Source organism: Myotis lucifugus, unplaced genomic scaffold, assembly GCF_000147115.1.
Source record: "Myotis lucifugus unplaced genomic scaffold, Myoluc2.0 scaffold_231, whole genome shotgun sequence".
In the NCBI taxonomy this organism is placed as follows: Eukaryota; Metazoa; Chordata; class Mammalia; order Chiroptera; family Vespertilionidae; genus Myotis; species Myotis lucifugus.
Genome location: NW_005871279.1, coordinates 1,626,591 through 1,643,247, shown reverse-complemented (window position 1 = coordinate 1,643,247; position 16,657 = coordinate 1,626,591). Strand labels below are relative to the sequence as shown.

Here is a 16,657-nt window from a genome sequence, read left to right as displayed (position 1 = left end):
GCGGTGGCGGGGGGCGCTGCGCCGGGCCCCAGGGGTCGGGCTGCCCGAGGGAGAGCAGGGGTGGTGGAGGCCTGTGGGGGCCGAGCGCCTGACGCCAGCGGGGACTCCTTGGAGAGGCGAGAGGGTGGCGATGGCGCCTCTGGGAGTAAGTTGGTCGGGGTCCTGCCAGAGGAACCTGTTCCCTTGGCTGTGCTGGGGCTTAATCCGGCGCCGCCTGAAGGCCCAACCCGGTTCTGTAGTGAGGAGGATAGCTAACTTTTAAGCCTCTGCTTTGCTAGGCACGGTACAAAGCCTTTTAGGGCACAAGATCTCACTTAATCACAAGGATCCTCTCCCATTTAGATATTCCCTCCTTGCAAGTGATGAAAACGAAGCTTCCAGAAATGCGTGCGTAAGGTCGCAGAGCCAGTGGTGGGATCTTCACCGTCTTGCTACGTTGCCCCTGGTCAGGCAGGACTGGAGGCTCCTTGGATTCTTTGGGATAATCCAAGGTTGATTTTGCTGAGAATTCCTTTTTTTAAAAATATATATATTTTTGAATTTAGAGAGAAAGGGAGAGGAAGAGGGAGATAGAAACATCAATGATGAGAGAGAATCATCCAGTGGCTGCCTCCTGCATGTCCCCCACTGGGGATCGAGCCCGCAACCCGGGTATGTGCCTGGCCGGAATCGAACCCAGGACCCTTCAGTCCGCAGGCTGACGCTCCATCCACCAGGGCGCTTAGGATTTTGTAAAGGAAATGGCTACCCTCTTGGACGGGCCTGATCCCGCCCCCCTGAACTTGGCAGGGCCCTGCCCAGCGGGGTGGAGTTGGAAGTTTGGCCCCTGGACGAACCTAGCCCCTGGTTCAAGTCCGCACTGTCCGTGGGCATGCCCCTGTGTTCGCCAGTGCTGAGCTCGGTGCTCGTGCTGGGAAGTTGCTCACCTTAACGGCTGGGTCATTTCTGGCCTTCAGAGGGCGTGGGGCAGGGACAGGGTGGGAGGAGAAAAGGCTGTCAGGGTCCCAGCAGCAGTCCTGGGCACGGTTAGTTCATCCCCATGTCTACCTTGTGACTGAAGTTAGGGAAAAAGAGGACCTGAAATTATGCCGTTACACACACAATATGTGGGGGTGGGATTTCCCGGAAGGGAAAGTTCTGTGGCACCCTTAGTTTTGTGGTATGTGTGCATGCCTTAAGGAGGTGACTGCACAAACTGGGCACAACCTTTGGAACGAAGCCCTAGTTCCTAGCCACAGGGAGTTTACAGTCCATGGCACACACCAAGGAGTGAGTTTGCAGGCCAACATGACAGATACAAAGTGAAAGAGACTCATGTTTTCCCGTCCATAGGTGAGCAAGAATCCCGCCCCCCTCCCTCACCCCCCAAACAAAAGGACATACATACTAGAGCAAATAAACATAAATAAAAATTGGGATGGAAATGTGGTGCTTCTATTAACTGAGGAGGCAAGTGTAGACTACTGTTAAATAGAGGAACTGGAGCAAATTGCTTTGATCTGCAGGTCTGGTCTTTTTATTTTGATTAAATTTATAGGGGTGACATTGGTTAATAAAATGATATAGGTTTCCACTATACAATTCTATGACTCATTGGTGAGCAAGAATCCCCTCAAAGGACATACATTATCAGTAATATCTGATGTTGGAAATTTCTTTTAATTAGGAGTGTGTCTGTTTCAGGGAGTCACTTCTAGCTATATAATGAAGGTACATTGTGAAGGTCTGACTTAGGAGCTGACCTAATAGTACAGCTTTCTCCTCCCAATTCCTTCATCAGAACTTTATTATGTCTCATTCATGTTTTGTTCAGGGAACAAAATCAAGTCTTCACCTACTATATGTCAGATTCTATTCTAGGTGCTGCTGAGAATAGATAGAACCATCTTGCTGAAGTTAAGCCCTGGTCCTTAACTACATTATTGCTGATTTACACAACCTGTAGGTACTAGAAGGTAACATTATTTTACTGAAGTTCTTTATTACTCTTAAGGCTGCAAGGCCCATAAGATGGAATCTTCACCATCTTGTTGAAGTAATCATACTTCAGAGCTTGGAACATAGCAGCTATTCCAGTAAACTTTTCCTGAACGAAGAAGTCAGGTTTGGCTAACAGGTAAAGCGGTTGTATATAGGTTTCAGTTAATCACAGTCTTCAGAAGTCCATTGTGAAAGAGTTCAAAGATAAAACTAACTGTATTCTTGTTTTACATTATGATAAGCACAGCATCCAAATCGTGGATCACAATCCACTCTGTTATGAACTGACCTGAGAGTGTTAGATTCAGTATTTAATGTCCCATTTTAAGATGAGGCATTAAAGATTTGTTAATAAAATGTAATCTCTTCAGAGGATGGTGAGGGAGTCTAGAGACATTCATTTAAGGAATAGTTGGAAGGATATAGGGCATTTATATGTAATATTCATGAATTGAATTAGGATTCATAAATACTTCAAATATCTTAATGGTTGAGATGTGTTGGGGAGCAGGTGTGGTGTTTACACACACATACACACACACATACACATACATACACATACACACTAATTGTAGAGCACTGTGGAAACAAAGTATGATGTTAATTAATGAAATAACTAATTTAAGAGAAGAAAATAGAAAGCTGCCATAGTAAAGCATGAGGTTGAAGCCAGAATGTAGCCAGTAGGAGATAATAGGATGCTTTAAGTATTCGGAGAGATCATTTGCTTGGGACAGGAGGAAGGAGGAGTTGATACTAGGGAAATGCTCAGTGTTTCAAGAACATCTTGGTCTTGAAAGAGAGAGAGGCCTGGTGTGTTGGGAATAAATCAAAAGGTGGGCAAAGGTAAAGAGCAGGCAGACCAGTTTGGACCTTTTTGCAATAATTCAGGCAAAAGATAATGGTGGCTTGGATCAAGTTGATTAGAAGTGAAGACAGTGAAGTGATTGGATTCTAGAGATATTTTAAAGGTAGTGGCAACTAGATTTTGGGTTCCTTAGAAATTTGGTTGATGTAAGGTGTGAGGAAAAGAGAGGAACTAATCTTATATAATAGTAGCGTAATATGCTAATTAGACCAGCCATCCTTCTGGATGAGCCAGGGCTGTGAGGGAAGCCCCTCCCGGGAAGCCGGGAGAAGGAAGGCCTACTCTTGCACGAATTTTATGCATCAGGCCTCTAGTATATACTGTATATAATCTTGAACAACTGGAAGGAAGGAATTGTTATTAACTGAGGTGATGAAGATTATAGGAGAAGCAGATTTTGGGGGGAAGACCAGGAGTTTGTTTTTAGACATGTTAAAATAGAAATCGAAATGGTAATGTCGGATACGCAGTTTAAAATTTGGATGAAATAATAATAGACATAAACAATGAAACTTATGTTATTGTGCACATAATAAAGTTACCTCCAGACCATTTTAAGGTGAGTATGGTAACATTGGAACAGTGAATCTCTTTTGATCGTCAGAATTTCTTAGATTCTAATAATAGCTTTGCTTTTCAGCTTTTAAGGTATGTTTTATAGCTGTTTAATCATCAAAACCATTTTTTCAGTGTTTCTCTAGAATTGTATATGTCTACCATCCTGGAGTCCACCATGAATGGACAGTTGGACCTAAGTGGGAAGCTAATCATCAAAGCTCAACTTGGGGAGGATATTCGACGAATTCCCATTCATAATGAAGATATTACTTATGATGAATTAGTGCTAATGATGCAAAGAGTTTTCAGAGGAAAACTTCTGAGTAATGATGAAGTTATCATAAAGTATAAAGATGAAGGTAAGAGTGTTTCTAAAGTTAGTTTTAAAAACATAAGTTTTATTATGTGTTCTTTAGCCAATATTTCATTGAATTCTCTCAGAATAAAAATTTCATCCCATTCATAGTGATTTGAGTGCCCACTTCTTTTATTAAATGGGATGTTTATATAGTTAGTTTTCTTTTATAAGTTAAAAATAGCTAAGGAATATTATTAATAGAAGGGGTTTTAAGTGATAGAACACTGTCACATATATTTTTACAAGCATTCCTTTTTCTCTTTCTGCCTATGCAATTCTGGCTTCATTTTTGCTTTTAAAACCAAACTTTCATATTTTCCAAAGTGGAAGGCGTCTCAGTAGGTATTGAATGAAAAAGGATTCCGTGGTCAATTAAGCCTGGAAAAGCTTGTTTAAAAAAAGACAAATGTATTTCTTTATTGTAGGAAATTATGCTGATGCAAATTGTCAGTTTATACTAGCAGGAGTGGGGAACATCTGGCCTGCAGGCCACATAGGGCCCGAGAAATCATTTGGTTTGGCCTGCCAAAGCATTAGGGGTGAGTTAATTAAATGGTTGACCAAATATAGCAGGCTAATTTTGAGTTGGTAATTTTGTTTGGCACACGAATGATGTTATAAATATCCAAATGGCCCTTGGCAGAAAAAAGGTTCCCCACCTTTGCTTTATAGCATACAGTATTCCCAGACTTATTGACCACAAAACTATTTTTATGGAGATGGGTTTTTAACATGAAAAATGTTTTTATTTATTTATTTTATATTTCTTTATTGATTTCAGAGAGGAAGGGAGAAGGAGAGAGAGATAGAAACATCAATGATGAGAGCGAATCATTGATCAGCTGCCTCCTGCACACCCCCTACTGGGGATCGAGCCCACAACCCAGGCATGTGCCCTTGACCGGAATTGAACCTGGGACCCTTCAATCTGCAGGCTTACGCTCTATCTACTGAGCCAAGCTGGCTAGGGCCATGAAAAATGTTTTATCAAACACACAGTGGAACTACAGTAGTAGACTCTTTATTTCCTTTTCTTTAAACCTGTTTTCTTTGTTAACATCTCTACTGAAATTGTACTTTAGGTGGTTACCAGTATCTTTCTTACTGCTGAATTTATTCCCAGTCTATTTCACTTTGACCTCAATACCTGGCTCTGCTGTCCATATCACCCTGTATTAAGTACTCTTATTCCTTAACATCTGGGACACTGTGCTTTTTTTCATAATGTATGCCCTAACAGTATCCAAAACTAATTTTCGAGAGTCACCCATGATAAGAAACAATAACGGAGAGCAATTTATTATTTACAGTATACCAACTTTCATCTCTTTAATTTCTAAATATGTGCTTTAATTTTATCAGTTATAAATGTCTTTTTTTTTTTAATTACTTGAGATGCTTTGCTTTTACCTCAAACTTGGCATATCTTCAACTGTTTATCTGGCTTACTCTTAATTCCCTTATTTTTGTTTAGGTCAGGGTCAGCCAGCTTTTTCTTTAAAGGATCAGATACTTATTTATTTATTTATTTATTTTTAAAGTATATTTTTATTGATTTTTTACAGAGAGGAAGGGAGAGGGATAGAGAATTAGAAACATCGATGAGAGAGAAACATCGATCAGCTGCCTCCTGCATACCCCCTACCGGGGATGTGCCCGCAACCAAGGTACATACCCTTGACCGGAATCGAACCTGGGACCCTTGAGTCCGCAGGCTGACGCTCGATCCACTGAGCCAAACCAGTTAGGGCCAGATACATACTTTAGCATGATTACATAAGCCCTGTGTCTCATCATCTTTTCTTTAAAACCTTTTAAAAGTGTAAGAATCATTTTTAGTTTGCTGTCTCTAAACAGGATTTATTCATTGGTTGCTGTTTGTGGACCTCTAACTTAGGTCCAACTGTCCATTCATGGTGGACTCCAGGATGTTAGACATATACAATTCTAGAGAAACACTGAAAAAATGGTTTTGATGATTAAAATGGTCAGTGACCTGAAAGACTAGTGTCTACCCATCATTAGGGCAATTCTGTAAAAATCTTTTTTGCAACACTTTTAGTTACTGTCATATATATGGCTTCTCTGCCATTTGTGTCAGGGATGTTTTAATGTACTTAGAATTAAAATTTGAACCTTGAGAATATTACTTTAACTTTTGATAAATACAGAGTGTCCCCCAAAAATATATGCACACTTTAACAGCTGATAGCTCTATTTTGAGAATGAAACGTATTTTAATAAACACTGCCTTTATAATTATTCAAAGTGTGTCTACATTTTTTGGAGACACCATATATATTTAAATTTTCTGGAATGGAAAGATGTTAATATGAACTAGTAATTTGTGATGTTGCTACCGTGCATCTCCTGGTGACTAGTAAAACATGACTTAATGCATTAATGTTAGCTATGTTTTGGCTATTCTTATAAAAGTAATCAGCAAAATTGGTTTAGTATTTTTTTGAACATACATTTTTCCTAGATCCCTTAATGTTTGTAAGGTGTTTTTTATTTAAGGAATTTTGGATAATTATTTAATTTTTTAAAAATTCTTTATTGATTAAAGTATTATGAGTCTCCTTTTTTCCCCCCATTGACCTCTCCCCTGCCACCCCCTCCCCCAAGCACAAGCCCTCACTCCTCCCCTTACTGTCTGTGTCCATTCGTTTTGCTCATTTGCATGCATATAAGTCCTTTGTTTGATCTCTTACTGTTTGTAAGGTTTTTATGGGAGATTCTAATTATGCAATCTGGGTTTTGGATATTTAATGTAGATCCTAGTTTACTACTGATGCAAGTTTGAAACTCATTTCTTTTTTTTTTGTCCAGATGGAGATCTTATAACAATTTTTGATAGTTCTGACCTTTCCTTTGCAATTCAGTGTAGTAGAATACTGAAACTGACATTATTTGGTAAGTGGTAAACTTTCTAATAAATTTACTATTTTATTCATTGTATTTTTATTAAAGACTTTTCTAGCTTTTTTACTTTTAAAGACTCAGAATTAAATGATAAGTTTTCAGCTGTATCAGAATTTTTGAATTATTAAGGCTTAATTATATATATGTAACTATAATTATACATATATATGATTAATAGAAAGTAGTCATGTTTGAAATTCCCCATTTGCTCAATTATCCTAAATCTCTGGGCATTGGCTGCATCTGGCCTCGATGTTACCTTCTTCATGGCCACCTGTTTTTGTGTTAGGCCCTGCTGCTAGATGCCACGCCCCACCTGTACACGAAATCTGTGCACTGGGCCTCTAGTATTGGAAATAAAAAGGCATAACTACAAAATATAGTAGAATCTTTAAAAAAATCTATGACTACTGTGAATAACTTTCAATCTGAAAACTCTGATGACATGGACAATTTCCTATGTGAATTTAATATATAAGTATTTCAAAAATAGCAAATTTGTCCCAATAAACATTGAAGAAATCAAACCACTTATTCTACTAAATATTTAAGGAACAGATGACCCCAAATTACACAAACTATTCCAGAGAATAGACAAAGATGGAATCTGTAGTAACTCATTTTAGGAGGTTATAATTTTAACGTGAAAACCACTCAAGGAAAATGTAGATTAGTCTCACATAAACCTAGATACAAAATACTACTAATAATAACTCAAATTCAGCAGTGAATATTAAAATGTATCATTGCCAAGATTTTTTCATCCTAGGAATACAGGATTGATTTAAATAAAATCTATTAATACCACTGTCCATATAGGGGCAAAATTGAACCATCTTCTCTAAAAGAAAAAGTATTCAGACGCCAGTCATGTTAAAAAGTCATAGCAAACTAGGGATAGAAGTGAAGTCTTTAACCTTATATTGGGCAACTATCACAGAACAATTGCTATGTACCCTAATATAAAAGGATTATAAAATGTAACTAGAATACTAACCATAATTATAACAAAAAGATGAGATAAATGTAATGAGGCAAGATTGTTATGGAAAAATGTGTAAAATTTTAATATAAATCATGAAGCAGGGGGATGGGTTTTGGGGAGAGCTTGCCAGGGAAATTTAATTATGTCTGTATTGTTTTATTAATGATCAGGAACAAAGATGGAAAAATATTAAATTAATGAAGATGTTAATGAGTTTATTTTTTTGTGTGCTTGAAATAATTCATTAAAGTCATAAAGTTATAGTCATACTAATAAAAATACATAATTATGGAATAGGGAATTTAAACTTATAACACATGGTGTTCCAAGAGCCACTAAATAGATGACTTCAGATCATAGGCCATATGAGGGATATATCTGCTGGGTTCTTCATACAAAGACCACCAGGACCACAGCTGTAGTTGAACAAAGTTGGGTGTATTTGCATTAATTTTATATGGATACAAAAAGGACAAGGTAAGCACAAATAACTTAGAAGGAAGACAATAATAAAGTGCAGAGATTAACTAGAAGTCAGGGAATTGACTTAGCAAACCTCTATTAAATTTATTCAAGAAGAAAAAAGGTACAAATAAGCAACATTAGAAATGCAAAGGGACATAACTACAAATATTTCTGCAGTGAGGACGACAATGGACTGTTTCAGTAAAAATGTGTTAGAAAGGGTTTTTCATAGGTCTTGGGCTTGTGTTAGGTGATTTTGATAAGGTTCAAGGAAGTGGGGCTTTGTTCTAGATTGGATGCTCTCAGGAAGTGGTAGAAGTGGTCCTGTGATTGGGCACCTTAGTAGATCTAAACCAGAGGTGGAGGAGTGAATTAAGGCTAAAGCTGCAATTGTTAAAAAGCAGCAGTCACTCATATTAGCTAGGGATGTTTGGTAATTTTTATGGTTGGTCAGTGTTCTTGTTTTTGTCTGAGTTCTCACATGACTATGGAATGGCTTTGTTTTTGTCTTGATCACAGTAACAGTGATCTGTTCTGATTGTTGGTGTTCTTTGAAGTAGTTCATGTTCAGCAAGAGAACACCATAGCCTACCTGAGTGGCAGGCCAGCTTCCAGCAGCATTAATGCCTGTCTTACAGTACCAGGCCAGTTCCTGGCTGCTTTTCTCTCTCAGATATTAGAGAAAAACCAGTAACCCAGTAAAAGCTAAGAATTAATTGATATAGGTAGGAGATGATACTGAATTTCCTCATAACTATATAGGGAGTATGTAAAATACTGGTGGGTTGTGTTCTAAAAGCTTACATTAGTGATTTGATGTTTGAAATATATTTAAGAATCTCTCTGAACCTTTATTTTCAAATAGATTTCCTTTTCTAATATGGTGCCTTAGGAATTTGTATATATGTGTACTGGAAATGCATAAAGCCTTTTAGTTTAATTTTTGAGCCCCTATCTTGAGGTTTGTATTCAGAGCCTGGTGTCACATTTTTTTTTTTAATTCAGCTGAAAGTCATTTGGACAAAATGGGTAATTAAATGAAGTAATGTTGCCTTCATTAAAAACAAACTGATTATTGAGAAATCTCTTGACTTTTTGTTACTCACATACTGCTTTTGGAAGTACAGTTGACTTGAACAATGCCTTGTTAGGGGAATCAACCCCACACATAGTCAAAAATCTGCATATAAATTTTGAGTCCCTAAAACATTTGCTAATAACCTACTGTTGACTGGAAGCCTCACAACACAAATAGTCGATGAACACATTTTGTATGTTATGTGTATTATATACTGTATTCTTACAATAAAGTAATCTAGAAAAACAAAAATTTTATTAAGAAAATCATGAGGAGGAGAAAATATATATGCTGTATTTATTGAAAAAAAATTGTGTATATGTGTAGTTCAAACTCGTGTTGTTCAAGGGCCAACTATAACTACTTTTAAGGATGGTAGTGTGGATTCATGAATTCTGCATATTTTTGTTTTAACAGGTTACTTTTTAGGTCAGTTATTTTAGGTAACTAATTTTTTTAGGTCAAAAGTAGGCAAGAGGGATAGTAGACCTTTTAGTCATGTACCTTTTAACATTAAAGTGTAGAATAATGTGTTTATTGTGTTATTTCAAGAATATAAAAGAATAGGGTGAGATAAAATGAGTTTTTGAAGGTGTATAATTTCTATTAGAACCAAGATGGAGGTGTAGGTAAACACTGGTACTTGCTGCCTCCCACAACTACATCAAAATTACAACGAAAATACAGAACAACCATCATTCAAAATCGCCTGAAATCTGACTTAGTGGAAGTCCTACAACTAGAGAAGTAAAGGAGAAAGCACCTCAAGACTGGTAGGAGGGGCGGAGGTGCGGAACAGGCTGGTCCAACACCCATGTGGTGTTTTTTTTTTTTTTTTAATAGGGAGAGCTATTGTGGTTGCAGAGTTGCAGAGGCTTCCTATGAGAAGCAAGGGTTCCCAGCCCCTCACCAGACTCCCAGCCCAGGGTTCCAGTACTGTGAAGAGAAGTCCCCGTAACTTCAGGCTATAAAAACCAGCGGGGATTGTGGCTGAGTGACATGGAGGCTGCTGGAGACCCAGCATTCCTCATAAAGGGTGGGCAACTTACACATCCCACTTCCTCTGCTTCCCAGTGCCGGGTAGCAGCTTTGGGGGACCCAGGGACATATGGGGAGGAACTTGATTGTCTGGTATCAGGGAAGGAACTCAGGGGCAGCTTTCTCCTAGATGGGGGTGCTCACAGGGGTCATTGTTCCTGTGCTTGGACCTCCCCCGTCACAGATGACTGGTAGCCATATCTGAGTTTCCATCATCCTGGCCCACATTGTTCCCTCTGCCCTGGTGATCCCCTGGGATCTTGCCCCATCCAATTTGCCACCCCACCCAAGCTGTTTGCAGCTGCTTTTCTATATAAACTAGAGGCCCGATGCACAAAATTCATGCAAGAGTAGGTGGGTCTTCCCCTGGCTGCTGGCACTGGCTTTCCTCTGACACCCAGGACCCGGGCTTCCCTTGCTGGCAGGCACCCAGGACCCAGGCTTCCCTTGCACTCCCAGCTTCGTCTGAAAGGATGTCCAGTCTAATTAGCATATTATGCTTTTATTATTATAGACTAGAGGCCCAGTACATGAAAATTCATGCACTCAGGTTGGGGGGGGGGAGGGTCCCTCAGCCCGGCCTGCACCCTCTCACAGTCTGGGACCCCTTGGGGGATGTCCACCTGCAGGCTTAAGCCGTCAGTCAGACATTCTTAGTGCTGCTGCAGAGGCGGGAGATGCTCCCGTGAGCCGGCTTCTGGCTGAGCGGTGCTCCCTCTGTGGAAGCGCACTGACCACCAGGAAGCAGCTCCTGTGTTGTCTTCTCCTTGGTGGTCAGTGTGCATCATAGCAACTGGTCATTCTCGGTCGTTCCACTATTAGGGTCAATTTGCATATTACCCTTTTATTATATAGGATTATTATATAGGGTGGCTGTTCTGGCTCCAGCTTCAGACTTTCCTAAAATCTCTGAAACAAGCAGCAGCTGGCATCAGCATGCCCCAAACCTATCAATAAGAGGCCCAAGAACCAGCACTAGGACCAGCCTGCGTTGCTTCACAGCTGGACTTTCCTGGGCACTTCCAAGCCCAATACTAGTAGCGACCATCTGCAGATCTCTCTTAGTTCCTGCTGGGTGGCCCCAGGCAGTGGCTGACTTTGAAACTCCTAGGAGGCCCCAGAGCCAGTGCACCTGGTGGACAGCTTTAAGCCATACCAGACTACAACTCTACACATCCATAAGCGACACTCTCCTGGGGCAGACTCAGTGAGCACCAAAGCTTCACTGAAGCAAGTCCTGCTCCATAGGGGTGTCTCCTGCACAATAGCTCTTCCACTGTAGTTGCAGCTGGTCCTCATAGGCAATTGGCCTGAGCAATCAAGGCTCAAATGCAACAAAACTGCACACAGCCCATACGGGGGTGTACCTACAGTGCTCAACTCAGGTGGCTAGGGAGGTTGAGCCACTGGGCCCTACAGGACACCTATTACACAAGGCCACTCTACAATTCCAGGAGACATGGCAGCTCTACCTAATACATATAAACAAACACAGGGAAGCAGCCAAAATACAGAGACAAAGAAAAATGTCACAAATGAAAGAAATGGAAGAAGGCAAACTACTGATAACAGAGTTCAAAATAATGGTTATAAAGTTGCTCAAGGATCTTAATGAGAGCTTCAAGGGACTTAGACTTTCAAGGATCTTAGAATTTCAAAGACATGCAAAAGGACCAGTCAGAAATTAAGCATACACTAACTGAAATAAAAAATAATTTACAGGTATTCAACAGTAGAGTAAGGATTCTGAGAATCAAATTAACAATTTGGAATATGAGGAATCAAAAAACACCTAATGAGAAGAGCAAAGAGAAAAAAGAGTCCAAAAATATGAAAATAGTAAGGAGCCTTTGGGACAACTTCAAGCATACCAACATTCACATTATAGGGGTTTCAGAAGGAGGAGAGAGACAGCAAAATATTGAAAACCTATTTGAAGAAATGATAGAAAACTTCCCCTACCTGGTGAAAGAAATAGACTTACAAGGGCAGGAAGCACAGAGTCCCAATCAAGAGAAAGCCAAAGAGGCCCACACCAAGACGCATCATAATTAAAGACTAAGAGCGAATTTTAAAAGCATTAAGAGAAAAGCAGTTAGTTACCTACAAGGGAATGCCCATACGACTCTCAGCTGATTTCTCAATAGAAACTTTGCAGGCTAGAGGGAGTGGCAAGAAATATTCAAAGTGATGAATAGCAAGAACCTACAACCAAGATTACTTTATCCAGCAAAGTTATCATTTAGTATTGAAGATAAAGAGCTTCACAGACAAAAGAAAAGCTAAAGGAGTTCATTACCACCAAACCAGTATTACATGAAATGTTGAAGGGTATTCACATATTTTTTTTTTTCTTGATTTCAGAGAGGAAGGGAGAGGGGGAGAGAGAAACATCAATGATGAGAATCATTGATTGGCTGCCTCCTACATGCTCCCTACTGGGGATTGATCCTGCAACTCGGGCATGTGCCCTTGAATGGAATTGAACCCAGGGCCCGTAAGTCTGCAGGCCAATGCTCTATCCACTGAGCCAAACCAGCTAAGGTGAAGAGTATTCTTTAAGAAGAGGAGGAGGAGGGTTATGGGACCCTTCAGTTGCAGGCCAATGCTCTATCCACTGAGCCATACCAGCTAGGGCAAAGGATATTGTAGAAGGAGGAAGAGGAGGAGGAGGAAGGAGAGATGGGGGAAGGAGGGGGAGAAAGAGGAGGAAAAATATGAACAATAAAGTGGTAACAAAAAAGAAGAAAAAAATATGAGCAATAAAATGGCAACAAATACCTATCTATGAACAATTGAATATAAAAATCAAAATAAGTGAACAAGAAATCTAATGAACAAAATAAACAGATGAATAAAACAGAATCAGAGGCATGGAAACATGGAACAGACTGATGAATCTTAGAGAGGGAGGGGGTGGAAGAGATTAACTAAAGTTCTTATATACATACTAGGGGCCCAGTGCATGAATTCGTGCACCTTGAAAGGAGCTGTGGGTCGTAAGGCTGCGGTGGGCACGGGCGAGTTTCGACCCATCCTCCGTGCCCCTGCCTGGCCCCTCCCGCCACAGCCCCCAGTCTCCTGTCTGCCTGCAGCCCCGCTGCTGCTCCCAGGCACTGAGGGTGCCAGCCCTGCTCGCACCTGCTGATGATGCGAAGTGATTTGGATCTGGCGCCAGCAGCAGGTGTGAGTGGCAGCTGCTACCCTGATTGCCCCTCAGGACCAGGGGGAGGTGGAGAAGCCCTCAGGGGCAATCGGGGCAGCAGCTGCTGCTCGCTCCCACTGATGGTGCCGAGCAATTGGGACCGGTGCCGGGTGCTGGCAGCAGGTGTGAGCAGGGCTGTCGCTGGCAGCAGGTGTGAGTGGCGGCTGCTGGCCCTGATTACTCTTCAGGAGCAGGGGGGAGGTGGAGAAGCCCTGAAGGGTGATCAGGGACGGAAGCCACTGCTCACACCTGCTGACGGCGCTGAGCAATCGGGGCCGGTGCTGGGTGCGAGTGGGGCTGTTGCTGGCAGCAGGTGCAAGCAGGCAGCGGGACTGCGGCGTGCAGGAGCAAAGAATTTTCAGCAACCACCAGAGGCTCTCCCCAATGACAGCGATTGGTGCCCCTGCCTTGGTCTGGTGCCTCCGCTCACCTGCTCCACCATCCCGCAGCAACCGATGCCCTCCATGTTCCACATGCACCCCCTGCTGGTCAGCGCACATCATAGTGACCAGTTGTTCCCCTATTTGGTGTATTTGCATATTAGGGATATATATATATAACCTGTAGACACAGACAGTAGGGTGAAGGCCTGGGGTGGGATGGGAACCGGGAGGAGTGGGCAATGGAGGAAAAAGGCGGACATCTGTAATACTCTCAATAATAAAGATTTAAAGAAATGATACCAGAGCTTTCTATAGGTTTTAATTTATTTTACTGTCATTAAATTCTTACGAGAAACCTTTTTAAAGAGTGTGATCATAAGCCATAGATATGGCATCAGCAAAGACTAATGAATATGTATTTTTTCCAAAAAGTAAATTATTAGCAATAAATAATTCTTTCCTTAAAAATAGTTACCATTCAGATGACATTAATAAGTATCTTGTTTGATTTTGTTTGATTTTGTTTCACTTTTTAAAGAAATTATATTTATCTTTTCTTAGTGCATATTATTCTGTCAATATACTTACTCAAAAACATTTCCTAATTTTCACCAAATTAATTCTTTTATTCCAGTTAATGGCCAACCAAGACCCCTTGAATCAAGTCAGGTGAAATATCTCCGTCGAGAACTCATAGAACTTCGAAATAAAGTGAATCGCTTATTGGATTGCTTGGAACCACCTGGCGAACCAGGGCCTTCCACCAGTATTCCTGAAAATGGTAGACCGTGATTCCACTTTTTTAAAAAACATCCTTCTTACATCTTTTTGCAGAATAAAAAAAAAACACACACTCTTCAGTAGGAGTTCAGATGGCACTCCCATTGTCATATGTTTTTATTTTTGCCTTTACTAGTATTCATATGTGTATTCCCAAACCTGGCTGTTCATCAGGATTGTCGGGGGATTTTATTATACCAACTAGAGGCCTGGTGCATGAAATTTGTGCCCTGGGGGGTGTACCTCAGTCCAGCTTGCATCCTCTCCAATCTGGTACCCCTCAGGGGATGTCCGACTGCCGGTTCAGGCCCATTCCCTGTGGGATAGGGCCTGAACCGGCAGTCGGACATCCCTCTCACAATCCGGGACTATTGGCTCCCAACCGCTCACCTGCCTGCCCTCCTGGTCACCCCCTAACCACTCCCCTGCCAGCCTGATTGATACCTAACTGCTCCCCTGCCGGCCTGATTGCCCCAACTGCCCTCCCCTGCCAGCCCGATCGCCCCCAACTGCCCTCCCCTGGTGGCCCAGTCACCCCCAACTGCCCTCCCCTGCCGGCCCGGTTGCCCCCAACTGCCCAGTCACCCCCAACTGCTCTCCCCTGCCGGCCCGGTTGCTCCCAACTGCCCTCCCCTGTAGGCCTGGTCGCCCCCAACTGCCCTCCCCTGCTGGCCATCTTGTGGCTGTGGGCGCTGCCATCTTTGAGGGTGTGGTAGTAAATTAGCATATTCCCTCCTTATTGTCTGTGGGCACCACCATCTTTGAGGGAGTGGCAGTCAATTAACATATTCCCTCCTTATTGGCTGTGGGCTCTGCCATCTTTGAGGGTGTGGTAGTAAATTAGCATATTCCCTCCTTATTGGCTGTGGGCACCACCATCTTTGAGGGTGGGGCAGTCAATTAACATATTCCCTCCTTATTGGCTGTGGGCGCTGCCATCTTTGAGGGCAGGCAGTCAATTAGCATATTCCCTCATTGGTTGTGAGCGCTGCCATCTTTGTGACAGTGTGAAGGTCAATTAGCATATTCCCTCTTTATTAGATAGGATTCCTAGGTCTTATTATAGGCCTGGAGAGCAGGACCTAGAATCCCATTTTTAAAATGCTTTCTTGGTGACTGAGTCTAGTTTTAGACTTCTGGGTTTGTGACATAGGTCATTTTTCATGGTTCTCAACCTTCCTAATACCGCGCCCCTTTAATACAGTTGCTCATGTTGTGGTGACCCCCAACCATAAAATTATTTTCGTTGCTACTTCATAACTGTAATTTGGCTACTGTTATGAATCGTAATGTAAATATCTGATCTGCAGGATGTATTTTCATTGTTCGTGACCCACAGGTTGAGAACCGCTGCCTTAGATTCTTGAATCCTTTTCAGTATAATAGTTAATGAACCTTAGGAATTGAAATCATTTCATTTCAATTGATATGCAAGTAGTTTCAAGTAAAAAATAATTCTAGCCCTGGCTGGTTTGGCTTAGTGGTTAGAGCGCTGGACCAAAGGGTCATGGGTTCTATTCCTAGTCAGGGGTTCCCGGTCAAGGGCACATAACCTCTGGTTGTAGGATCCATCCCCAGCCCAGCGTGTGAGTGGGAGGCAACCAATCGGTGTTTCTCTTTCTCTTTCTCTCTCTTTCTCCCACTTCTCCCTCCCTTCCACTCAGTCTAAAAATCAATGGGAAAAAGATCCTTAGGTGAGGATTAAAAAAAAAATCTAGATTAGTATATTCTAATGTCATACTATAAAGTTTATCTTAAACACAATTTTTAATTAAAATATGCAAAGAAAAATTAGTTTTTTTCCCATCTTACAGATGACATGTACTATTTATATTCAGATGAAACAAGATTTATCAGTAAATTTGGAACTGACAGAAATATGCAGCTATGTATGATTTTCAGTGCTCTACCTTTGCAGTGGTTCTTGGACACTTGCTTTCTCTATGAAGCAGATAATGCATAGGCTACCTTAGATACTGATTGGTCTGTTACAATAGCTCTAGCAGCTAGCTAATGGAGCAACTAGTAGGCGGG

The 16,657-nt window shown here is 41.4% G+C and overlaps 1 protein-coding gene across 6 annotated transcripts in view; it reads left to right on the top strand.

The window, feature by feature from the left end:
* The first annotated feature begins 1,844 nt into the window (after positions 1–1,844).
* Positions 1,845–16,657, top strand: part of TFG (TRK-fused gene) — a 29,252-nt gene continuing 14,439 nt past the window's right edge. For 3 of the 6 annotated variants that reach the window (XM_023762083.1, XM_006098368.3, XM_006098367.3), the window contains exons 1-4: positions 1,998–2,116; positions 3,539–3,765; positions 6,597–6,680; positions 14,478–14,624. In XM_023762083.1, the coding sequence (XP_023617851.1) occupies positions 3,558–3,765; positions 6,597–6,680; positions 14,478–14,624 (439 nt within the window). In that variant the 5' untranslated portion in view covers positions 1,998–2,116; positions 3,539–3,557. Of the gene's footprint in view, positions 1,956–1,997; positions 2,117–3,538; positions 3,766–6,596; positions 6,681–14,477; positions 14,625–16,657 lie in introns of those variants that run through there. The other 3 variants (XM_023762082.1, XM_014464011.2, XM_023762084.1) reach the window with 3 other exon arrangements.